General features: G+C 47.4%; 1 protein-coding gene across 1 annotated transcript in view; it reads right to left on the minus strand.

Moving 5' to 3' along the window:
• Window positions 1–26954, minus strand: part of CSMD2 (CUB and Sushi multiple domains 2) — a 655178-nt gene that overhangs the window by 425240 nt on the left and 202984 nt on the right. The window contains exon 4 of the mRNA XM_025355777.1: window positions 614–808. Coding sequence (XP_025211562.1) covers window positions 614–808 — 195 coding nt within the window. The remainder of the gene's footprint in view (window positions 1–613; window positions 809–26954) is intronic.

Below are 26954 nucleotides of genomic sequence, written 5' to 3' on the forward strand. Positions count from 1 at the left end.
TGAAACTGAGAGGGTTTCCAGGATGCAGAACTTTCAGGACTGAAAGTCGGAAGGTCCTACGCAAATATGGACAAGTTGGTCATCCTAGCTGGGAGGCTGAGGCATAGAAGAGAGGTGTTTTTCTAGGGGAGGGGGTTCTTGGAGAAAAGAGATTTTGAGCATATTTGGAAGCTGAGAGGAAGAAACTATTAGATAGGGAGAGAGGCTGAATTTATAGGAAAGAGAAAAGAATAATTCCTACAGTGAGGTCAGTACGAAAGCTGTTGGGAAAGTGATCTGGCTTCCACAAGAGGAGAGGGTCTGCAATAGGAAGAGAAATGATGTTTCTTCTGAGACAGGAGGGCTAGAGGTGAGGGAAGACTGGCTACATATAATTTTGTTGATGCAGGAGAAAAAATGAGGGAGTGCACACCTGAGGGTGAGGAGGTCAGGTGAGGCTGAAACACCCCTAGAACACCTGGGGCCCCTGAAGATCCTCTGCGCTGTCCAGACTTAGGCACCTCCCTCCCTGCTGGGGTGTAGCTTTCCCCTTCGAGACTGGATGTCACTGGAAGCTCCAGCATCCCCTTCCAGCCACCGCCCCACTCCGTCAGACCCCTCTCTGGCCACCTACCTCTGCAGGAAGGCAAGGGGAAGTCCCATGTGGCGCTGTTCTCAGAGCCAGCGTGGCAGGTCAGCACGGCGTGGCCCTCCAGGAAGAAGCCAGGGTTGCAGCTGTAGCGGACCTTGTCACCGAGGTTGAAGGTTGAGCCCTGCTGGATGCCATTGGGCAGCCTCCCTGGGTTCCCACATGTGTGGCTGGGGAGAACTGTGAGGAGAGACAGAGAAAGAGACAGGTAGCTTGTGAGTTGGGCTGGAGACCTGCCGGGTTTTCTAGTAGCATCTCCCTAGGTCACTTGGGCTTCCTGGAACTCATTTCTTCTGTGAACAGCATTGCCCACTGCTGATCTGCCCGCTTCTCAAGGCTGTGGATTCCCTGAGAATGGGTTACTCAGAAGAGAGAGGGGTTACTCAAAATCTCACACATGAGATTTACAACTGGACATCCAGGTTTCTTGCCTTTTCTAATGTGCAGCCATGGATGTGAATTATGTCCATCCTGATCACTAGAGATGCAATCCCAGGAATATCACTTTAATCTCTTGGGCATGGCTGGCCTGATTTCAGACTCCACACTCCTTCTCACTAAATACCATAGAAGGGACATAAGGCACGGCATAAGAGTAGGTGCTCATTAAATCCAGTGTCCTTTCTTTCATGTGTGATCCACCCTGGCAGCCAGAGGGGCACTTTGGCCCCGCAGGTTCAGGGGAGTTGAAAGGGTTGGATTAGGCAGAATAGGCAGTGAAGTGGGAAGACAAGAGCCTGGGTTCTCATCAGCCTGACTGGTTTAAAGGGGGAAAATTGGGAGCCAGGGAACACCATGCACAGTGTGTGGCCAGAGTCAAGCAATCATGGTCACCTGCAAGTGTGCTCTCATGAGGCAGAGGAAATAGTCTTGGGGAAGATGCAAGAGCACCATGACCTGGCAATAAGGAGGGAGGAGGATACAGCTTCTCTGTGCCCATAAGTCAGTCACCTGTCCCACCTGACCCAGCTCCCCCTGCCCTCTGCCTTGTCCCCCAGAGTTGGAACTGCCTGTGCCTTAAAGGTCAACACTTCCTATCATTCTAGGATACCCCCATGGGGTGAGGAGTAGGGGTCTTAGTCATGCCCAGACTACCGTTTAAGTACCTCTCCATTAATCCACCTGGCAATGATTTATTGAGGCTCTCTCTCTGAGAGGCCATGCAGCCAGATAGTGGAAAGTGCAGACTTGGAAGCCACTGTGCTTGGGTTCACTTCCCAGCCTGACATCTTACCACCCGTGGGACCGTGAGCAAGTCTTTTAACCTTTTTGCACTTCGGTTTCCTCATTTGTAAGATAGGGAGCTCAACAGCACCTTCCTTATATCAAATTAATTGTTGCAAGGATTAAGCCAGTTGAGGTATGCAAAGTGCTTAGGACAGAGCCTGATGTACAGTGAGTACAACACAAATGAATCTAAGTCTCAGTCCGGCGGGTGATGTGCACAATTAATGGCATACTAAGTGTTATGATGGGACAGGGACAGGTAGGGAACTAAACCCAGCTGGGGGAGAGGTCAGAGATCACTTCCTGGAGGAAGTGACAACTCTGCAGAACCCTGGGAGATTAGTAAGACTTAGCTAAACAAAAAAGAGCAAACAGCATGTGCAAAGGCCCTGAGGCCAGAGATAACCCAGGAGCTGAGGGAGCCTGGAGTAAAAGAGTGGGGTGGCAGTGATGGGGAAGTGGAAGTGGACAGGTCTGGACTCTAAATGGCTCCCCTAGTCCTTGCAATACCCCCTTCCTGCCAATGTTGCTGTTAGTATCTTCTTTCCAGAACCCTCTCTACCAGCCCTGATGATCTCAGAACCCTGTGAAAAAAGGTATTCCCTCCCTGTTCCTCTCTCCCTCTTCTGAGAGGAAGTAGTTCAGTGTAGAGGGTAACAGTAGACTTTGGAACCAGCCTGATCTGGGTGTGAAACCAGGTGCCATCGTGTCTTATTCTGTGTGACTTTGAGCCACATGAACTCTCTGAGCCTTAGTTTCTTCAACTGAGAAAGGAGTGAGGCCAAAAATATTCAGTGGTTTCGGGGGTAACCAATATGAATGCCGCACGCCTGGCACAATGCCCAGAACATAGTAGGTGCTCACAAAATGGCAGATGTTCTCATTCCATTGGGCCACAGGGCCATGAGGGCATGGGCCTAGTCTGGTTCACAGGTATATCCCGGGAGACTAGCACAGTGCCTGGCACTTGTAGGGACATATGTGCATGTCCATTAATTAGTTATTTGGGGAGTTACTCATTCATGTATTAATTCCTTCATGCAACAAAATTCATCATGGGCTTTCTGTGCTTGGCACAGTGGGGCCAGCCCTCAGAGGCTTATACTTTTGTGAGAGTGAATCTTTAAGACTGAAGAGCTCTCCCTTGCCCATTCTTTACCTGTGACAAGCGAGATGACCTAGATGAAAAGATTTATCTCTATTGCCCTGTCCATTGGCCCAGCTTAGCATTTCCCATGATCCCACACTGCTAGTTTACTTAGCATTTCCCATGATCCTGTGTTGCTGGCTTACTTAGCATTTATCATATTCCCTTGCTGCTGGCTTGCTTGGTGTTTCCCATGATCCTGTATTACTGCTGGCTTACTTGGCATTTCCCATGATCCCCTGCTGCTGGCTTACTTGGCATTTCCCATGATCCCATGTTGCTGGCTTACTTGGTATTTCCCATGATCTCACACTGCTGGCTTACTTGGCATTTCCCATGATCCCCTGCTGCTGGTTTACTTGGCATTCCCTATGATCCCATGTTGCTGGCTGGCTTGGCATTTCCCATGATCCCATGTTCCTGGCTTACTTGGCATTTCCCATGATCCCCTGCTGTTGGCTTACTTGGTACTTCCCATGATCTCCTGCCGCTGACTTACCTGGTGTTTCCCATGATCCTGTACTGCTGCTGGATTACTTGGTATTTCCCATGATCCCACAGTGCTGGCTTACTTGGCATTTCACATGATCCCCTGCTGCTGGCTTACTTGGCTTTTCCCATGATCCCACAGTGCTGGCTTACTTGGCATTTCTCATGATCCCCTGCTGCTTGGCATTTCCTATGATTTCCTGTTGCTGGCTTACTTGGCATTTCCCATGATCTCCTGCTGTTGGCTTCCTTGGTACTTCCCATGATCCCCTACTGCTGATTTACTTGGTGTTTCCCATGATCCTGTCCTGCTGCTGGCTTACTTGGCATTTCCCATGATCCCCTGCTGCTGGTTTACTTGGCATTCCCTATGATCCCATGTTGCTGGCTGGCTTGGCATTTCCCATGATCCCATGTTCCTGGCTTACTTGGCATTTCCCATGATCCCCTGCTGTTGGCTTACTTGGTACTTCCCATGATCTCCTGCCGCTGACTTACCTGGTGTTTCCCATGATCCTGTACTGCTGCTGGATTACTTGGTATTTCCCATGATCCCACAGTGCTGGCTTACTTGGCATTTCACATGATCCCCTGCTGCTGGCTTACTTGGCTTTTCCCATGATCCCACAGTGCTGGCTTACTTGGCATTTCTCATGATCCCCTGCTGCTTGGCATTTCCTATGATTTCCTGTTGCTGGCTTACTTGGCATTTCCCATGATCTCCTGCTGTTGGCTTCCTTGGTACTTCCCATGATCCCCTACTGCTGATTTACTTGGTGTTTCCCATGATCCTGTCCTGCTGCTGGCTTACTTGGCATTTCCCATGATCCCCTGCTGCTGGTTTACTTGGCATTTCCCATGATCCCATGCTGCTGGCTTACTTGATACTTCCCATGATCTGCTGCTGACTTACTTGGTGTTTCCCATGATCCTGTACTGTTGCTGGCTTACTTAACATTTCCCATGATCTTACACTACTGGCTTACTTGGTATTTCCCATGATCCCCTGCAGCTGGCTTACTTGGTGTATCCCATGATCCCATGCTCCTGGCTTATTTAGCATATTCTATGATCAGTCCCCTGCTGCTGGTTCACTTGGCATTTCCCATGATGCCCTGCTGCTGGTTCACTTGGCGTTTCCCATAATCCCATGCAGCTGGCTTACAGCAGAGGCAATAACTGTGATGTGTGCATGTTTATGAGTGTTGGGGGTGGGAAGGACAGGTCAGGTAAACATTTGGAGAAAAAAGCAAGCTAAGGTGAGGGGAGGGAGCCAACTAGGGGAAATGAGCTGAGAACTGGTGTAGAACTAACGTTTCATTTTCCACAATGAGATGCAAAGACCCAATTTAATTAAATTACTAATGTCAAATTTTTAATGAACCTGCTTCTGCTTTGGGCTTTCTTCCTTTGAAATTAATGACTGGAACGTCACTATAAATAAAAGTCGATTCTTCTTAAAAAGTCACTCTCAAACACTCACTGCTCTTTACTTAATGAGCTGTTCATAATCAGACCACTCTGACCTGACGCTTCCATTGGGACCTGGGTGTAATGAATGGGGCTCATTTCCAAACCCACCTGCTTTTTTATGCCACGCTCCACTCCTGAGAGGTCCCACAGTGAATGGAGAAAGGGCAGACTTTAGGCTCAGAGAGACCTGGGTTCAAATCCCAGATCTGGCTGTGCAATCTTGAGCCATAAACTTTCACTGGCCTTCAATTCTCATGAAAATGGCGATACTTTTTCATCATGTAAGGGTGTTTTTGTTTGCTAGGACTGCTGTAACAAAGCACCACAAACTAGGTGGCCGAAAACAACAGAAACTTATTTTCTCAGTTATGAAGGCTAGAAGTTTAAAATCAAGGTGTCAGCAGAGCCATGATCTCTTTGAAACCTGTAGGGGAATCCTTCCTTTTCTCTTCCTAGCTTCTGGTGGTTTGCTGGCAAATTTTGCTGTTCCTTGGCTTGCAGATGCATCATTCCAATCCTCTGTCTTCACATGGTGTTCTCTTGCTTTGTTTCTGTGTCTGAATGTCCCCTTTTTATAAGGACACCACTTATATTGGATAGGGTATATCCTAATGACCTCATCCTAACTTAATCATCTGCAAAGACCCTGTTCCAAATGAGGTCATATTCACAGGTACTGGGGGTTAAGTCTTCAACATAGCTTTTAGGGGGACACAATTCAGCTCATCCCAGGGCTGTTGTGCAGATTAAAATTCACCTTATAATACCTACCCCTGAGTGCCAAGTATGTTTCAGGTCCTGGACTAAAAGTTTATTTTACTTTTAGTCCAGGACCTGAAACATACTAGGCACTTTATCTTGTGGGATATGTAGTATCCTCATTTTACTGGTGAAAACAAAAACAAAAACAAAAAAAAAAACAGGCACAGAGAGCTTCATTCACTTGCTTGCCCAAGGCCACACAACTAGAAAATCGCAGAGCTAGGCTGAGGACATTGGTCTTTCTTGTTCAGCCTCCATTGTTCAGCACTCTGGAATATGAGATTGCTTCTGACAGAGGCAAAGCATCCAAGCACATAGTGGGTGCTTAATAAACAAGAGTCCTCTTACTCCCTTCATCATTCTAGGCACTTCAATAAGATGAAGAGAGATTACCTGCCTGTCCAGATTTAACAGTCTGATTTTTTTTCTCAGTCTGATTTGCCAATCCTGTACTTTTTAATAATGTCAAGGGCAACATTTAAAGTGTGGTCTTTTGTTATGTATCTAATGCGCAACTTGCTGGACAGACATAGGAGATTGGAGATACGCTACAAAGCCAATCCTTTCTAAGGTACCGTGTTCTTTGATTTTTTTTTAGAATGTCCGTGTATTTTTTAGCACAGACACTATAACCGTTCATGCGCTCCCATCTATAAAGCTTCCCTTTGATTGCTTACAAAATGAAGAGGGAGATATTTACATCCAGCACAGCCCAGAACAATATTATTAAAGCAGTGCCTGACATTGAACAATTTCATTGTAGATTAGCTGTGGGGAATTTTTGTCCCTTCTACAAAGCCTGACTCTTGCCAATCAACATAATATTCTCAGTAACTGTATGACAATGAATCTCCTCTGTGGTTGAAGTGCAGCAAAAGCTACACCATGCCTTCTTTTATTTTTAATTTGAGACTTTGGTTCCCATATTATAATGAAGAATCATTTACGCTCTCTGGACAAGCACCCTCCATATGTTTTGATTTCTTATCTTCCATCAAGTAACTTGTTTCATCTCCATGGCCATATGATTGATACCAAGTGGTAGGCTAGTTGGGAAGAAGAATTCAGGGAGAAGGATTTAGTCTTCCCACAATCCTCAGCATGGAAAGAAGAGAAGGTGATGCCTGTGTAGGTGTGTCCATATGTGTGTGATCTGGGGGCAGTGGGCAGGATTGGGGAGGGAGGAATAGGAACTACTCTTTTTTGAGTCCCGGATCTGTGCTAGGCACTTCTACATCATATATTAGCTTATTTAATCTTTATAACTCCCTTATTTTTAGCGGTTTGGCCTTTTAAACATAATTCATTGCATACTTACTCTGTGCTATCCTTAATGTCAAGTGCTTTTCATGTATTTCCATCCCCAAAGAGTTTTCTATACTTGCTGTCTCCATTTCCTCTCCACTCAACTGATATATATTTATATTTTATTATACATGAGATATATAATTATACATTTTATATATGTCATATATAAAGTTAATATACATCATATACTACATATGATATATATTTTTGCTTGATACATCCATTTGTTTATTATTTGTCTCACCTTGCGACAGTGTCAGCTCCATAAGGACAGGCATTTTTTGGTCTTTTTTGTTCAATGCTGTTTCTCAGTTCCCAGAACAGTGCCTGATGTATACTAATACCTTCATAAAAGTTTACTGAGAGACTTAGTGATCTTATTCAATCCTCCCAACAACGTATCGAGAGAGGTGCTATTATCATCCCTTGTTGAGATAAGCATGGTTGCCAGAGATGTTGGAGCATTTATCCAAGGCCACACAGCTCACTCCAGGGACAGAGGCGGGTTTTCACATCACTGCCTGGGATTCCACATTTCTGCCTGCACTAGGCCATTCTTGCACTGACCATTCCACAGGACGTCCATGGTGACTAGTCCTGTGAAACATTCTCACAAGGAATTCACATGTATTCTCCTCAGGGAGAGGATTTGGGGTGACAACCAGGCAAGTTGACCTCTAGGTTGGTCCTGTATATTTCCTGCTACCTGTCAATCAAACAGAGGCAAGGGTGCCAGGGCATCAGATAGAGGATGCTACCCACAACTAGTCAGCGGCCCCCACCCTGCTGGGCTTTGCCCTAACCATTGTCAGGTGGAAGCCCTCCGCCATAAGCCTATTCTCTCTACTCACGTTTGTGATTTTGCAACCTTCAGCATCATGGTCATGTGGAAAGTTTTATAAAGATACTGATGCTTAGACCCTATCCCTAAACCTACTGAATCATAATATGAGAAATAGAGCCTGGGCTGCTCCAGGAGAATGAAAAGCTGAGATTGAGAACAACTCCCAGTAATCTATTCATGTAAGTTATTCCACTGGCCCAGCTGGGTTTACCTCTCTGAGCTTTAACTGCTCAATCTCCAGGGCCTTTCTTGTTTTCAGGTTTTTCCTTCTGAGAGCAGCAAACCTGGCCTCTCTCCTGGAGTTTCCTGTCCTCCATAAACCACACTTAGCCCTACAACTTCCTTCTCATCTGAAGACCCTCATGTCTCTTCCCTGGACTTCTGTACCCAACTCTGATCTTCTCACTGCTGGCCTTGCCCTCTCCAATGCATTGTACCCAGCAATGCTGAAGCCAGCATTCTAGAATGACAAATTCACCATGGTAGTGCCCTATTGACCCTGCCAGGAGCCCACATTATAAAAGTAAGTTCCGCTGGGCACGGTGGCTCAAGCCTGTAATCCTAGCACTTTGGGAGGCCAAGACGGGCAGATCACGAGGTCAGGAGATCGAGACCATCCTGGCTAACACGGTGAAACCCCGCCTCTACTAAAAAATACAAACAAAACTAGCCGGGCGAGGTGGCGGGCGCCTGTAGTCCCAGCTACTCGGGAGGCTGAGGCACGAGAATGGCATCAACCCGGGAGGCAGAGCTTGCAGTGAGCCGAGATCTGGCCACTGCATTCCAGCCTGGGCAACAGAGGGAGACTCCATTTCAAAAAAAAAAAAAGTAAGTTCCTTACCACCAAGGCACAGGCAAACACAGAACCTCTGGTCTTCTGGGTGACTCTCATGAGAATATGTACTGATTTGAAAGATTAATTTAAAAAAAGGAAATAAAAAGAAAACCTTAAGAACCTCTCTGTTGCCATCAGTATAAATTAAAGCTTAGGCCTAGGCAGCCCCCATCCTTGTGATCTGACTGTTGCTGATGTTTTGTGCCTTCTCTCATGTAGTCCTCTCTACAATTGCTACTCTAAACCACAGGCTCCCCAAGCACTCCTTCCTTTTCTCTCAAATTCTTCGTCTGGCAGACTCCATCAAAGCCACACTTAAATGTCACCTCCTCCGTAAAGCCCTTCTTGATACCCTTGATGTCTTGTATAACCCATAAGATCCCGCAAGAACACATCTTGATTGAATACAAATACTGTCACAGTGTCATTGGAGATTGGCTCTTAGAATCCTGAATCTCCTGGCCCACGAAATACGCAGGCTCCCTCTGCTCATTTTGTTAATGTTGCAATCTCACAATCCCACATTTTACAAGATTGGGTTTTTTTGGACCCCACCTAAGGAGTTATGTGGGGGTTTCCTTGCGCTTCAATTCCTGCACTTTGTTGTGTGTTGTAATTCATTCATTCATCCATTTATAACACCCTGGCTTCCAAACAGGAGCTGGGCCTGCTTGTAATTGTTTCTTTAGGTGTCTATTTTCATCTCTGGACTCCTTGAGGGGCAGGAACGGTACTGTATTCTTTATATATCTAGCATTTGATTTCATGTCTGGCAGGAAGAGAGTGCTCAGTTGAAGCCGGAATGTGTTGAGTAAATGAAATCTATATGTATACATAATAAAATATATATTATATATTAATCAGAATTACACACACACACATGAAGCGGTAAACTAGTGTAAGAATTGGCAAACATTTTCCATACAGGGCCAGACAGAAAATTTTTTTGACCTTGTAGACTATACGATCTCTGTCACAGGGACCTGATTTTTTCCATGCAGTGTGAAAGTAGCCACAGGCAATATGTGTTCCAACCAAACTTTAGTTATAAGAACAGCCAGCTGACCCACAGACCACGGTTTGCTGACCCTGAACTAGTGTTTATTCAGTTATGTACTTACGTGAGACACATGATTCATATCTCAGGAGCCACCCTTCTCCTGTGATAAAGGCGAGTGAGGAAAGGTCAGTTTTGATGGGAGTCAAGGATGGGAAGGGACTGTGGGGCAAGTGGGCTGCACCAGGGAGGGTGCTGGACAGAGGTGACTGGCAGGTACTGGAAGGGACAGGCAGGTGGCACTTGAATATTGAGACCTACATCAAATTTCCTTTTCCCTTCCATGTGGCCCTGGGGACAGGTGGGCATTGTGCTGGCTGCAGGGAAGGGCTTGTGTATTTATAGCTTCCACCCTTCCCCATTAAAATGGGATTCATTTTTAGTCTTTATAGCTAATCCTTAGGTTGGTAATGATGACCTTATTTTACCAAAGAGACAGCTGAATTTAGAGACCCGAAGGGTCACACAGGTAATAGAAGTAGTGAAAGTAATAACAGTCACGGCTTGAGTGTTTACTATGAGCTGGGCACATTGCTCAGTAATCTTCTATTTCATCTTACCTGGACGGAGGCACAAATGTCTCCTTTTTACAGGGAGGAAACTGAGGAACAGCTGGGCTAACTCTGACCCAGGGCTACACTGCAGGTTGGGATCAAAGCTGGGGTTGAAACCCAAGCTGCTTTGCCATGTTGTAATTTGATCTCCCAGAATTGAAGACCTTTGTTTGTTTCACTGCTTGCCCAGTGTGAAGTCCATGCTCTTGGTACCTTCAGTCCTCTCCTTGCCAGGCCTAGAGCATGCCAACCCACACCCAGTCAGAGCTCTCCTTGGCCCCTTTCCTCCAACCTGGACTAGCTGGGGCTGCAAATACGTCCATCATGGCACCAGAGGGGCCACAGAGAGGCTGTCAGAACAGAACTCTCCTTGCTGCTTCCTAACCACAGAACCCATGGCTTCCTTCCTTCCACCTGGGATTCTTTTAAAGAAGCACTACCAAGAAGCAAACACCATAGGCCCCAGAATAGAGCTGCCAAGTAAAACACAGGACTCCCAGTTCGAGGTGAAGTTCAGAGAAACACAAACCCTTCTATAGTATAAGCATATCCCTTGGAATATTTGGAATATACTTATACTAAAAAGACTTTGTTATTTGAAATTCAAATTTAACTGGGTTTCTTGTATTTTCATTTGCCAATTTGGGCAATCCTGACCCAGAGGGAAGAGGTATCTTTTCTGCATCCAAGACTTCAACCTCTTAAAAGGTTGGGGCCATTTCTCTGGGGAAATGGGATAGAGGAAAAAGGGACGAGCTAGACCCTGCCTTTAAGGAATTTAATATTGAACTAGAAGAGTGGATGTAGAGGGGGACATTTCAGGGCCTCCTAGGGTAGGACCTGAGAAGGTCTGGGATACAGCAAGATTGTAGGGGAGCAGTGAGCCACAGTGCCTCCTTCTTTCTCCTGTCACTCTCTGAGGGAAGTTCACTTTTTCCAAACCAATAACATGTGCTGCCCCTGTTTCAGAAGACTATGGCAAGCCTCGGTTCCTTGGAGGAAGAGCATTAGGCTGGCACCAGGTCCTTTATCCTATGTCCTATGTGATCCTCTCCAGCACCTGCCTCTCTGCCCCCTGCTCAGCTCGACATGCCCCCACGGCACCCTAGCACAGGGATAATCAAACGTATCTAGACAGAAAAACACATGGAAAATCAGTGATACCCTATGGTGAAACATGGCAAAATACTGTTAATATTAGGCTTAGAATAGCTAAATATGCAATTTGGGGCTAAATTTGATTAATTGCATAGTGGGGTCAAAAAATGTCTTCCGGTGTGTTCCATGATACACTGGCTGAGAAATAAATGTAACGAGAAAAACGTTCAGTGTGTCAGGTAATTTTTAAAAATACCACAGAAACTCTCTCCTTGTGAAGAAACCAGTGCTTACAAGTTGATCTGAGTTTCTGCAGGAAAAACCTGCTTAACCTTGCTTAATCCAGAATTTCCCAAAATTTGACTATATAATCACTGCCCTGACTTTGGAACTTTTCTCTCAGTAATGCCTAATAACATCTGAATTGTTCTGTGAAACACATTTTGGGAGATATTGGATTCCGGGATAAGATAAACCTGAGTTGCTTTACTTTCTGTATTAGTCATCATGAAAATAAAACAACAATAGCCAGGGTAGTTGACATTTACATAGAACTTTCCAGGTTACTATGAAAATGTTTTTCTTGACAAACATGTCTCCCACTGGAACATGCAAAGGACTGTTTGTTCTGGGGGCAGGGCTGGCCTAAGGTCTTCTGTGACCCATTGGCTAGTAACTTGTGGTGGTAAAATCAATTCTTACCAAAGAGGTAAACTAATCGCTTTCAGATGAACGTAGCATGTTAAGGAAGGGCAAAGAGGACAAACAAAAAGAAAGAAAACCTTTCTTTTCATCTGAGAACTTTTTTTTTTTTTTTTTGAGACAGGGACTTACTCTGTGGCTAAGGGTGGAGTGCAGTGGCATAATCTTGGCCCACTGCAACCTCCACCTCCCGGGTTCAAGCAAGTCTCCTGCCTCGGCCTCCCGAGTAACTGGGATTACAGGCGCGCACCAGCACGCCCAGCTAATTTTTTTTTGTTTGTTTGTTTTTTAGTAGAGATGGGGATTTACCATGTGAGCTAGGCTGGTCTCGAACTCCTGACCTCAAGTGATCCACCTGCCTCAGCCTCCCAAAGTGCTGGGATTATAGGTGTGAGCCACCGCACCCGGCTGCCTGACAACTTTTATAGCAGGATATGTTTTCTGTTTGTCTGGGACAGAATGACCCTCAGGCTTTGGGAGGTTTATGGCCAGGGCTGCCATGTTTGGCCCACATCCCTGTCCAGCTGCAAACAGAATGTCATCTTCTATGGCCTCAGCCTTGAACCAATCCTGGCAAAGGAGCTCAAAGAAGAGGAGGCTCTGAACCCAGCTGGAGTGTCCTGCCTTGAGGCTGGGGGTTATAACTATCGGTGAGGCTGCCCACCTGGGAAGTCACTCTATCACTTCCCAGGGCTGTCCCAACAGACTGCATAACTAGCCCTGTTATCTCCTTAACCTCCCCCAGGGTGGGAGCCCTGCTCTGGGTCAGGCTCTGTCTGCTGCCCCTGCCCAAGGCTGAGTCTTAGTCCCCTATATCTTGCTGACTGGTAGGGAAGTATTGCCTTGAGGACCAGCATTACTTGGGATGCCCATAGCAATGTCCCACACATCAACTAATCCCCTAGACAACAGAATTCCAGAGCCCCTATTTCCTCCACTTGGCTCCCTGTCCAGGGCCCTGAAGCCCCAGCACACCTCACAGCCATCTCTCTTCTTAAGGCAAGAGACAGCTGAACTCGTATTCTACTGGAAGAAGCACAACGTTCCCAAGGCTCCAGACCCATGGCCTCTCTCCTTCCAAGAAAAGTTAGACAGGGGGCCCAAAGAGGAACTGAGGAAGTGGTGTCTGACCGCCATCATCTATCTGATTCTTGTACCTTCTGCAAAGGATGGTGAACAGGGCAACTACAAAAGACAGGGACTCAACGTGTGGTGCATCTGAGTTCCTGTAGAGTGTCCTGTGAATCCTCGTCCTCCTCGCTTCCTCCTTCAGCATCAGCACCATCGCTTACGGACCACTTCTATGACAAACTTCACACTTAATCCTGTCTCATTTAATGCTCGTAACAGCCCTGAGGTGGATACTGTGCCCATTGGACAGGAGAGGAAACTGAGGCTCAGAGAGAGTGAGTCACTTGCTCATATTCACACAGCATGGTACCAGGGGAGCTGGGATGTACACCTAGTCAGCCTGACCTTGGCACCTTCTTTCTTAGCTGCTGTAGAAGCGGAGGAAGAGTTGGTGAGTCACAAGACTATCTTGCTGGCTACGGAGTCTGCTTTGAGGCTTTGTTTTCTACAAGTCCCTCTAACTGGACCAAAGATGGTGCTTGGTGAACATTTTGCAGTTTGAGGATCAGGAACAGTGGGAAAGGAAAGCCCCTGCCTCATCCATTCACTTTCACTCATCTCTGGAGTCCAACTACTCTCCAAAAGCTTCATGGAGGCCCCTGGGCAGGGGGGGCCATCTGTTCAGGTCCTCTGACATCACAGAGGCAAGTGGTAGAATGGGCTCTGCCTTCTGCCCTGGACAAGCTCCTTACTTAGAAGATCCAAAAATGTCTTACACAGAAACACAAGCATACTAACACACTCTCACACTCAACATGCACAAATCCATCCATGCACATACTCCCCTTTACAAGAGACATGCACACACATACATTCTCATACACATAAACATGCACGTATAAAAAGACAAATTCAGGATGCATCTGAACACAGCTCTTACATTCACACACATGACAACAGATACAACACACTTACTCTCCTACATATTTGAATAAACCACTCATGTTTATGTACAACCTGTGTCCATCTCAAGATACTGATCCATTTCTGTGTAGCCTCTCTGGATTAATAAACTTTTGCACAGACGTCTCTTTATACAACCAGAACAGCCCTCAGAAACCAGTGTTATATCACACACTCATGGGGCCTGCCTGACACTTGTGTTTAAGCTCCTGTTTTCCCAGACACAGAATGCAGGGATAGAGGCGTGGAGGTAGTTCTAACCCTAGAGATGTCTCAAGCATCTGCTGGCTCAGTCTGTGATCTCAGAGGCAGGGATCAAGGGCTGTCAGGGTCAGGGAGACACAGGGTGTCATGGTCCAGAAAATGTCTCCGGCGTCCCATAGACCTGGGTTTGAATTCCATCTGTGCCTCTCCTGGCTGTGGGTTACTGGTTATACAACAGGTATGGATTAGGAGCGTGGACTCTGGAGGTGGACTCTGGGCTCATAATCAATTCCCAGCACCGTTACTTAAATAGCAAGCTACTTCACCTTCCTGCATCTCAGCTTCCTCACCAATAAAATGGGGGTAATAATCACACCCAGCTTAGAGAGCTGTTGAGAGGATTAAGTCCGATAAACCAGGCAAAGTGCTTATCTCAGTGTCTGGCACACAGGAAGTGCTCAATAAGTTTAGGATGTGATTACATATAAGCCCCTGGAGTTCCCTGGAAGAAGATGCCAGGGCAGTGTGGGAGAGGCTGGAGCTGAAATAGAGAGAAGCCGGGCACAGTGGCTGGGGAGAGCAGATGGCCCCAGGAGCCAGAACATGGGATGCACCCTGGCTCTGCCAGGCAGGCAGCATCCCTTAGACCTACACTGCTCCTGTTGAGCCAGGGAGCGGTCTGCTGCTTTGAATTCTAAAGACCTCCCTTACAGCCTAAGAAGAATCACTCATGAATAGTCCTACCCAGCTGCAAACTGAAATGCAAGAGGAGACCCTATGTATCACTGGATTCAGACCTGGTCCCCTCTCTGACCCTCTCCTCAGCTGCCCTGTGCTGCCCTGGCCCACCAGCCAGCGGCTCACAGCTTCAGGGATGAGGGGAAGGAATAATTCAGAGAAGTTTCCTGGAAGAGGCATTTGGTACGGTCTTGATAGAGAAGGAAGGATGTTCCAGAGACAGGAAGTGGCACATGGCCACGAGCACAGAAGCCCCCACTGCTTGCTTTCCAGGCTCTTATTCCCAGGGTTAGTGACTCTTAACTTCCTGTCTGCAGTCCAAGTCCCAGTCCAGACCTTCCTCTTGACTCCAGACCCCAAGTCTTGCTACTTTCAGGTTTCACTAAGTGAAAATCTCAGAGATGCCTCCAACTGCACATGACCCAAAGCACTCTCCTGCCCTTACCCCAAACCCATCTCTCCCCTGGGTTCCTTGCACCTGGGACTAGCCCATCATCCAGTCAGCCATCCAAGCCGAGACCTCATCTGGTCCCACACCCAGTCTCTTGAATTCGCTTTCTTCCATCTCTTATATCTGCCCCCACCCCATTGCTCAGGCTCCAGGACCAGCCCCTACCCTATCTCAGTTTCTTCCCTTGGACTTGGAGATAGCCTCCTCATTGTTCTGTCTTCAGACTTGCCCCAGTCCAACCCATTCTCTAAACAACTAGTAGGATCATGGCTATTCCCTCCTAAAAGCTCTTCAGTTGGTGTCAAGTTCTATAATGTCACTCAAGGTCCTCCATGAGCTAGCCCCACCCATGTCTCCAACTGTACGTACCCCTGTCTCCTCCTCACACCCAATGTTCCAGCAACAACGGCTCTCCTTATATCTCCTCCAGCAGACAGAGAGAGAGAGAGAGAGAGAGAGAGAGAGAGAGGAGAGTGTCTATAGTCATGCTGGTGTGTTGGTGTTACACGAGCATGTGTGTGTCTATATATGCATGTAAGCTGCATATGTATGAAATGTGTGGGTATGTGGGTATGTTCACGGACATGACATGTGGCATGTGGGTATTTAGGTAGGAGAGCCTGTTGAGGATGGACATTGAGGGAAACGTGGTTGAGAAGCCAGCAGTTGGCACAGCTGGGCAAGGTGACATTTACAGCAAAGGCTAGGCTACTGACAGGCCCAGGAAATCAAGGCCTGGGAGCCAGGTGTTACCAGGCCCTGAATATCCCCAGGTGAAATCAAGGGAGCTGCACTCCCCACTTTCCAGACCTGGCCTGCAACTGTCCTGGGGCACAGGTCATATGCACAGAAGAAGCCTTATGCCATCTTGGGTATCTTGTCTCCCTCCTTCCTATTCAGCCAAGGATTGGGATGAGAGGCCTCCAAACAGCCTGCATCTGTCTTCATGTCTCTGAAGAGCCACTGTTGACCTGATCATCCCACCATGGTGATTGTTCACCAAAGACAGAAAGCTGTTAATTCCAGCTCCTAACTGATTACTGCATTGAGTCAGGCCTTATTCAGAACCTTGGGTGTTTTTCTAGACACCTGAGAACCCCAATTTATCTTTCCCCTTGGTCCTCTATCTGACAATCTGACCTACAGTCATTCCTGACTGACATTGGCCAAGTCTCTAACCCTCCACTCTCTTTTCCCAGGCCAGTCTGTTAGCACACATCTCCAGGGCAGGAGGGAGGCTTCAGAAGCCAGCCTAGTTCTCTTTTTCCTCCCTTGAGCAAAAAGACAAGAATTTGTCTAAATTTTAGGGACACTGCATTCCATTCTGTCATCTGTTCAAGAGGCACATGGCTTACTGGAGCTGCTCATTCATTCACTCATTCAACCAATGTCTTCACACACCGGTGGTGTGCTGGGAACTGATGATGAGTGTCCTCCCTGCCCTCATCATGCTTACACTCTACAAAAGGTGCTCTTGTGTTTAAAAAACTATCAGAGCCCATCCCAGGCTGCAATCCCTAAGAAGAGGTGAGGCCAAATGACCTTCAAGGATCTGCTCTGTGCCAAGCAATTATACTAGCCATTTACATCATTGATTGCCAAGAAAAATCAATCTCTTCCCTGCCTTTCTCCCATCTACCCACCCAACCTCCACTTCAGGTTCCCTGCCAGGCTCACCTCCTTCTCCAGTCCTCCTGCTCTGACACTCACCTGCCTATAAAACAAACCCAGGCACCATCCTTAAGCTTCTTGTGACTCTTTGATGCTGGCAGAATAAATTGTCTACTTCTTAGCAAGACATTTAAGGTCCTACATGATCTGGACTCAGCCATCTGTCCAGGTTTTCCTCCCTCTACTTCCATCCTTACCACACCCTCAACCACACACATTCCTGCTCCTTTGGAATTATCACCTCTCTTTCCGTGACCTCTTCTTTGTGCCCTTTCATGCTTCTTGGCCTCTGGAGTTGCTGGCCCCATCTCTGAAGTACTCTTCTGCTTTTCCTCATCTGGCACATCCTTCTCTACCTTTCGAGACTCAGTTCAAATGTCACCTCTGGGAAGACATCCCCTTCTCCTCTGTGGAGCCCAGTGGTCCAGTGTGCTTTGTACACACCTCTGATGACACTCAGCATGGTGGGGAGACCACAGGAGCCAAGGCAGAGAGAACGAGAAGAGCAGTTAAGGGCTGAGTCCTAGGAAACTCTGACCAAGAGTTTCCTTGACGCCCACAAGTATCTTGAGAATGACAACTTGGCTGGCAATGTATGAAATGCCACCAAGAGAGCTGAAGCCAGAAGATGACTGAACAGAGCTGTTGAATTTGATGGTCCAGTTATAGAACCAGTGGTATTAAACAGAGGAAAAGTAATAGAGCAAAGAGGTAGAGGTCTGAATAAGGATAACAGTAGTGATGGTGGATAATCTTTAAGTACATGAAGTTCTTCTCTGCCCCAGGGCCTTTACACAATATTCCCTGGCCCAGAAGTGCTCTGTCTTCCACTCTGCATTGCTCACTCATGATCATCTTTCAGCACTCAGCTCAGATGTCACCTCCTCAGAGAAGCCTACCCTGACATTTAATCCAACCTCAGCTATTCTGCCTCACCACCCTTTATTATACCTTCAGAGCATTTACAGTCATGAGTAATCATTTTACGTGGTTCTTGTTTTTGTTGTTTACACACACATACACACAGGCCCACACACAGTAACATGTAAGCTCCATGCAAACAGAGACCTTGTCTGACTTTTTTCACTTTTGTATCCCGGCATATAGCACAGTGGCCAGCACACAGTAGACACTCAAAAACTATTGTTGAATCAATGACTCTATGAATGTATGGATGCACAAATGAGTGGATGGATGACAACCTCAATGTACTTAGCTTTCTTGAAATTGTTGGCCGTATGTTTACTGAACTCACGTCAGGGGGCTTCTGTTCCTTAAACATTCCCTAAGGCATTGGGCACCAGCAAATGTTTGTTGGATGGCCGCATGTGGCAAAAAAGTCTAGCTCCACCAAAATTCCATCTTCCCTTCTTGGGGCACACAGCTAGACAACCTTTCCTAGACCTCCCTGCAGTTAGGTGGACCATAGGCAAAAGTGATATAGGCCATGGCCAGTCTTAGCCCATAAAAACCTCCATGCAACCTCCTGCATGTTCTTCCTACATTGGCTGGATGTTGTTGATCAGACCCAAGGGGATGTGGGTCTCCAAGGTGGAAGGAGGCTTTATTCCTGAATTTCTGGGTGGAGTAGAGCTCCCCACCACAGTAAACACCTGCCCAGGACAGATACATGAGCAGTAAATGAATTTAAATTTGCGGAGTCGTAGAAATATGGTGTCTTGTGGTCACCATGGCCTACCCATTCTCTGCTACACAGCCAGGACCAGCTTCTCTCACATGCCCCGGAATCCTCACACAGTCTGTCTGTCCTGCAACCTCAAGCTGTGCCAACTCGCCACATTTCCATGATGTCTACAGTCCAGCTGACCCAGGAACCTCCCCTCTCTAAGTTTTCAGTAGAACCCAATCTCTGTTGCTCATAGTCCTTTTAGAGTCTGTAGCTTTTTCTGAGATCCATGGGCTAGAATCAAAAGGGTCTCTACTACTTTGGAGTCAGGGATCTTTTGAGAAAAGATAAAACACATGTACCCTCCTCCCAGGAAGACAGGACCCACAGGCCCCCGAGGTCAGGCATGGGTTCCTAGTGCTTTTGCCCAGCATGGCTCACCTGACAGCCCCATTCCAAGCTTAAAATGCCCCCGCCAGAAAAGGGCCTTGCCTGTTCAAGCTGACCCTGCTCCCTGAGAGATATGGATTGATTTTATTGACTAAGGAGCCAGCCATGACCATGTCAAAAATTTATCAGACTAGCCTTCATTCGCAGGGCAGTTCCCATGGATAAGGCTACAAGCCCAGTGCTCAGAATCCCAGTACCACTGCCCAGTGATGCTGGTTCCCTGCCACGCTCACTCCCTTCTCCAATCCCCCACGCTACCATGTGACCTCGAGCAAGTCCTTTCCCTCCCCAAGACTCAGTTTCCTCATCTATAAGTAGGATAATAATATAACTATCCCTTAGGGTTGTTATGTGGCTCCAGGCAGATAATCCATGCAAGGCACCTGGCACAGCACAATTCCTGGCACAGACCTAGAGCCAGTATTATCTCCTTCAACCCCCTCCCCTAAGAGTCGAAGTAGGTATAATACTATCATGATCTTGTTTCTACAAATGAGGAAAAAAGACCAGAGAAATGAACTAACTTGCCCTAGGTCGTAAACTTTGTAAGTAACAAGCCTGGACTCAAACCCCTAAACTTGACTGCCTTCCACAGCTGATTGGTACTGGGTTGCTATGGAAACTTGCAGGGCCCAGGGTAAGATCTAGCGGAGGCCAAGTGAGGGGTGTGCGGGTGGCAGTTTGGTTGGTGGCGGGTTAGGGAACGCTGACTTAACTCTGGTCATCCAAATACCCACAATTATACAATTGAAGGTAGCCAGGGTTAAGTCAGTATTAACTTGCCCAAGCCTGCAGTAAAGGAGAAGGAGGTATGTTCATAGCAGCACTATTCACAACAGCCAAGTGGGAGAAGCAACTCCAGTGTCCATGATGGGTGAATGGCTAAACAAAACATAGTACATCCGAACGATGGAATGTTATTCACCCTGACAAAAGAAGGGAATTCTGACACATACTACAACATGGATGAACCATGAGAACATCATGGTAAGTGAAATGAGCCAGTCACAAAAACAACAAATACTGTATGATTCCACTTAAATGAGATACCTAGAGTAGTCAAACTCATTGAGAAAGAAAGCAGAATAGAGGTTACCAGCGGCTGGGGGAGAGGGAAAAGAGGAGTTACTACAGACTCTAGGGTCAGAGCTTCAGCCTGGGAAAATGAAAAGATTCTGGAGCTGGATGGCAGGGATGGTCATACAACAGTGTGAATGTACTTCAGATACTTAATGCCAATGAACTAACTCCACACTTAAAAATGGTTAAGATAATGAGTGGTGTTATGTGTATTTCACCATGGTTGAAAATAATGATTCTTTTAAAGGGAGGAGGAGGTCAAGGTGTTTATTCATCACCCGTAGACCCTGTCTTGCCATCCCAAGGAAGAAGAGAGGATGATCCCAACTAGAACGGGCTGCTGGGCCACACTGCCCAGATCCCCATTTGCCTTTCTCCTGCCTCATTTCCAGTTCCAGAATTATTTATCATCAAGGAGCTGCCGGAGATGGAATGTGAATTAGGAGCTCAGCTTGATTTTGTTTTATCTTATTTTCCCCCATGAAGCGCCGCCTGAGTGGGGCGGGGTGGGAGTGTGCAGAGCTTTGTTGTGACTTGTCGCCAAGCAAATGCGGTGTCAGCTTCTGCGCAGGAGGCTGAGTGTGGAGCATCCTGGGGCCTGCGCAGAGGATGCTCATTCTAGGAAATAATTACCCGGGTGTCCCTTCAAGTTGGCCCAAAAAATAGAACACTCAGGAGTGAGTGCTGTTATACCTTCTTAATTACTTTCCTCATTTAACCGGGTCATCTCTAGAAAGGCACTCAGGCTCTGGAGACAGACCACGTTTTGATTTTCCACTCCCGCTTACTCATGGGTAACCTTAATGAAAGTCACTCGGCCTCAGTCTTCTCATCTGAAGAATGAAATGTAGAATAATGAAAGTACCTACATTGTACGGTTGTGGTGAGGATTGATAAAATGTCATGTATTAAGGGCTTGGCACCAATATGCCCGTGTGTGGAAGCTGACTTTGTGTCACCCTGATCATCACCACCACCATCATCATCATCACTATCATCATTTCTATCGGGCTACTTTGTATATGCTGACACTATTAGACAAAATAAAGTGGGGGTGTTCAGTCTCCTTTCTATTGTTCATCTCTCCAGTCAAACATCCTACTTGCAGGTGCCAAACCAGCCACACCTGGGGATTGGTGTCCTCCTATGGTGGCCACACCAGTGTATGATGTGGGCTGATCTCTACCTCGACACTGGTACCATGAGGGAGCTCTCATCCAGGCTGGGGCCCATGTTCCTGGAAGCAGGGTGATGCGCCAATTAACACCCCAGATCTGAGTTCAAATGTGGCTTGGCCTTTTACCAACTATGAGATCCTAGCTCTGTTCTTTTTAATTATAGTAAAATATACATAACATAAAATTTAGCATCTTAACCATTTTTAAGTGTAGTTTAGTGGCATTAAGAATATTCACATTGTTGTACAACCATCACCACTATCCATCCACAAAACTGTTTTCATTTTGCAAAACTGAAACTGTACCCACTCTGCAATAACGCTCCATTTCCCCCTCCTCCCAGGCCCTGGCAACCACCATTCTACTTTCTGTCTCTATGAGTTTGACTAGTCCAAGCACTGCATGTAAGTGGAGTCTATCATTTTATCCTTTTGTGACTGGCTTCCTTCACTTCGCATGTCCTTGAGAGTCATCCATGCTGTAGCAGGTGACAGGCCATTGTGGGTCTGCTTTTAAGTTATGCAGTGCAGAAAACATGACATCTTAGAGTTGCTCTGAAGATGGAATCTCTATCTACCCTCTTGCTCAGACCAAAATCTTAGGAATATTCCAGAATCCTCTCTTTTCTCCACCCCCACATCCATACCATCAGTCAGCCCTGCTGACCATACCTTAATCCAAGCACTCCTCTTTGGCTCCTGTGTTACCTCCATGGCCCAAGCCCCAGTATCCTTCACCCGGTGTCTGCAAAGGTCTAACTAAGCTCCCTGATTCCACTCTTGCCCCCACAGCAGCCAGAGGGATCTGTTAAAACACAAATTAGAGCATGTCTCTCCCCTGCTTAACACCCCCCAAAGTCTTCTCATCTCCCTTCAAATAAAACCCACCCTCCTGTCCTAGACCTGCAGTCTCCATGGCCAACCTCTGCTGGTGCCCTTGATTCCTTCCTCACCATGCTCCAGCCACTATGGCCCCTCTTTCTGGTCCTTAGGCTTACCAAGTTCCTACCTCAGGGCTCTTGCATTCACCTATCACCTCCTCCGAGAGGCCTCCCCTCACCACACAAATCAAAGAGGCAGAAGCCCACTGGTCCTGTCTCCAAGTCTATCCTATTTTAAGTCTCTGCATGGCACTTATCACAACTGGCTGTCTTTCCCCTCTTTGTTTACTGTCTGTCTTCCCTACCAGAAGGTACACTCCATGCAAGCAGGGAGCCTGTCTAACCCATTCATTAGTATAGACCCAGAACCTGGCAGAGAGCCATTGCTCAATAAATACTTGTTGAATGAACTGACAAATGAGCAATGAAACTATATATACAAAGCACTTTGCATGGGGCTTGGCAAGACGTTGTACTAGATGGCAGTATTATTATTATCATCATTGTCATCATAATGATTACCCTGGGCCTCCTGCCTCATTGATCTGCAAGGCTAGACCTTGCTTGAAGATTTGGGACAAGATCAATAAGTGTCCAGGACTTTCTGTGTCATCATGGGAGCTGGAATTCATCCAAGGGGCTGTGAGTGAACAAGTTTCATGCCTTATAGGTTGTGTGTCCAGGCTTAACGTTCATGAGTTCTACACAGTCCTATCCCACTCCCAGGTTGGGCAAAGACATTAAGATTGCTGACATGAGAAGATCCAAGAAGGTAGGCAGGGCTGGAGCTGGAAGGATAGGCCAGTGGGAGGAGACAGAGGGGGCAGCTGAGAGTCTCTCTGGACCCACAGTGACGGAAGACCGACAGCACCATGACCATTGGGACCTGAAAGGTTCCCAGATCTGGGTTCCCTGCAGTAGAGACACTGACCAGAACCCTGATCCTGTCAATAAGCAATTCTTTTATCAATAGACCTTAGAGATCTCCTGCCAGGTGCCTGCACTAGACCCATTAACTCAGTCACTGTGTGTGTGTGTGTGCGCACGCGTGTGTGTGTGTGTGTGTGTGTCAGTACTGCTGCTAGGTGACTGCAGATGCCACCCTGAAAAAATAATCAAACAGCTCTTTAAGTGATGCTTCATGCAGGGTTTCCATGGCAACGCTTTATGAAACAGCAAGGCGAACTTTGGTAGGCTCCCCCCACCCCCACGCCTCTTTCCCTGACTGCCACAGGGATCCTCGTTCCATGAGGCTGTGTTTTCTCAAAGCACTGGGTCCTCTTGGCTGTGGGACCTTGACTTGATTACTTACCCCCTCTCTGTCTCAGTTTCCTCACTCATAAATGAGGACAATGATAGTATCTATCACATAGGATTGTTCTGAGAATGAAATGAGTTGGTAAGTGTGAAGCACCTCTTCCATGGTTAGTGTGGTAAGCAGAATTCTGAAATGCCCTTCAGCATCCCATCCCTTGGTCCCATCTCCACAATACCCTCCCTTTGGGTGTGAATAGGACCCATAGAGATGATGGGCTGTCACCCCCATGACTAGGTAAAGTTATATGGCAAAGATGAAGGGATTTTTTTTTTGCAGACGTAATTGAGGTCCCTGATGAGTTGACTTTGAGTTAATCCAAAAAGAAATTCTCCTGGGTGAGCCTGGTCAAATCAGGTGAGCCCTGAGGGTTTGGAGGTTAGAGACTTGAAGCAGTAGAGACTTTTCTGCTGACCTTGAAGAAGGAAGCCGTCCTGATTTTACAGCTGTAAGGAAACCTTTTTGCCACCAATTACATGAACTTGAGAGAGGCTCTGGGGTCTCTGATAAAACCCCAGCCTCAGCCGCGCCTGGATGACAGCTTTTGAGACCCTTAATAGAGAACTTAGCTCAGCCATGCCTGGACTTCTGACCCATGGAAACTGTGTGGTAATAAATGTGGTTTAAGCTGCTATAAGCGTGGTGATTTTTTTATGCAGCAGTAGAAAGCTGAAACAGTACTGAAGAGATGTTCACGCTTGCGGATATGATACCCCTCCGCCCGCACAAGGCCCTCGCCATGCTGTGTTGTAGCTGCCCATTTATCTTGACTCCCTGCTGACCTGTGACCTTCCCACACAGATGCCCAGTAAAGGTAAGCCCCTGCTCAATTTTCCAGATCAGATAACATGTGCTTCCCTCGTGGTCACAATGAGATGATATCTGGAAATAGCGACCTGCTCATCTAGGTGGAGAGGAAAAGCGTCTGCTCTGAAGACTATGGATGCTTCTCTTTGTTTACTCTGAGCCTAGATAAAAAATGCCACAGAGAAGGCGTGTGGTGACACGTGTGACACCGCTGGCTTAATTGCCAATGTGAGAACACACAAAAGCCTGAAACTCCGCCAAGGCAGGGATCGTGTATGCCTCAACCTTATCAACGGCCCAGCACAATGCCAGACACACACAGATATTTGTTAAGTCAGAAATGAGTTATTGCCTCCCATTTCCACTAAATGTAGAATAAAACCCAAAGTCCTCCCTGTGACCTCAGAGGTGGGCCTGCGTGTTCTGGCCCGAGCAGCCTCTCTGTCCTCGGGCCCTACCTCTAGGTGACCAATTTAGTCCCAGTTTGCCTGGGACGTATCCAGGTTTAGTACTGAAAGTCCTGTGTCCTGGAAAACCCTCTGTCAAAGCAAAGCAACACAATTGCTCACCCTGCCCCCTCCCCCTCCTGCTGCCCTTAACTCCTTCCATAGGGGCCTTCAGGTGGCTCCTCACACCGGCCAAACTCAAAGCTCTTTGCAGTGTCTGCAAAAACTCCTGGCTTCACATCTTTCAGGTCTCTTCTCAAGGGTCAGCTCCTCCAGGAAGCCCTCACAGACTGCCCTGTCCCATGTAACGCAGCTCACCACTCTCTTCCCCGACCCTGCTTTTGTTCTGCATGCCATTTATCCCAATCTGAAATTAGATTATTTTTTGGTTGGCTTGTCCCCTGGCTGTCTCTCCACTAGAAGTCAACCTCTACAAGGGCAGCGGCTTTTTTGCATTCCTGCTGGATCCTAGCAGTGTGGGCATAGGTCAAATGAATGAATGAATAAAGCTTTGTCTGGCAACTTGACTTGCAGCCCCTTTTCAAATCCTGATCCCCACGTGACAGAAGCCCTCTGGGTCTCAGGAGGTCACACTGGTTCACAGTGAGGACCCTACCCTGCTCCTGCCCCCAGCCCACTCTTGCCGTCCCTGGTGCCTCCAGGGCTGTGCTGACTGTCATCTTTCAACTCAAGCTGGCCTCTTGCCCCACCCTATCCTCGTCCTCAGGCGGACCTCCTGGGAATCCCCAGAGGCCCAGCTCCCTGGAATGGGTCTCGGCCTCAGACCACCTCCTCTGTGCTGGAAACTGTCTTTCATTTGTCAGAGGTTTCAGCAATCTCACATCTGCTCTGCCTTTGGCATACCTCACTCAATTATTCAACACACAAAATCCACGGGAGGTGGATTCGCTCACACAGACATTATCAGACCACTGACTTGGAACCTTGATGCTCTCTGGAAGCAGTTTCTTCCTAATTATTAAATAATTTATTTTATAACTCTGTGGAGCAGTCTGGGCCAGCCATCGGGGACAGGGACATTGATCAGACATAGGTCCTGCATGGTGTTGTGGGGGAGACAGATGTGCAGCCAAATAATTACAGAGAGATAAGGGGTGCTGCAGTGGAAGCTTGTGCCAGGCACCACGGGAGCCCAGGGGCACTGCACGCATTTCCCATGGAAACAGAGACTCTCATTTGCCAACCTTTCTGAGCTTGGGAATCAGACGCCTCCTCCCCCAGCTAACAGGATCTCTCTGGAGGATGATAATTTTGCATTTCAGTCTCAGTATATGTGTATGTATACGATGTCTTTAGAAAGCGCCCACTGATTAGGGACATATCTGGTTTGAGGGCGACTCTGGAATTAGTGAGTTATTGGAAGGCAGTGATTCAGGAAGCATGTCCATGGCAGGTGGGGTCTCACGTGGGCCACATCTCCCATCCTTTTCCTGATCCCTGTGTGGGCACAGACAACCCCAGGCCACAATTTCTGACTCCATCTCCTGCCCTTCTCTATTGTTTCTGGTTTACTGGTCCTTAAATGAAATCCAGACCATCAATGCACTAGAGGGCATCAGCCCCCTCCCCTGCCAATCCCCTACTTGCCAGCTGTAGTCACACTTTCCAAGGAGGAGCACCCACAACTCATGGCTTGGCAGCCTCCCTGCCTGGTCTCACCATCACCCCAGAGCCCCCTGCAGGTGTATCAGTGGGTGTCAAAGGCTTTGTAGTTGATGTCACTGGGCATCCTCACAAGGACTTGTGCTTCCCCCAGTTCAAGACCAGCCTGATCCCAAACCCCACTTCTTTCTCACAGCCTGCCTCTGCCTTTGACATTCCATTAGGCCTGTGTAAGACTGGGGAGCTGTGCTCACTGGGACAGGAGTCTCCTGGCCTGCGTGCCCTGTCCTGCTTGGAAGGCAAAGGACGCCGTGTCTCAGTGACAT

This window comes from Theropithecus gelada, chromosome 1, assembly GCF_003255815.1.
Source record: "Theropithecus gelada isolate Dixy chromosome 1, Tgel_1.0, whole genome shotgun sequence".
Lineage (NCBI taxonomy): Eukaryota > Metazoa > Chordata > Mammalia > Primates > Cercopithecidae > Theropithecus > Theropithecus gelada.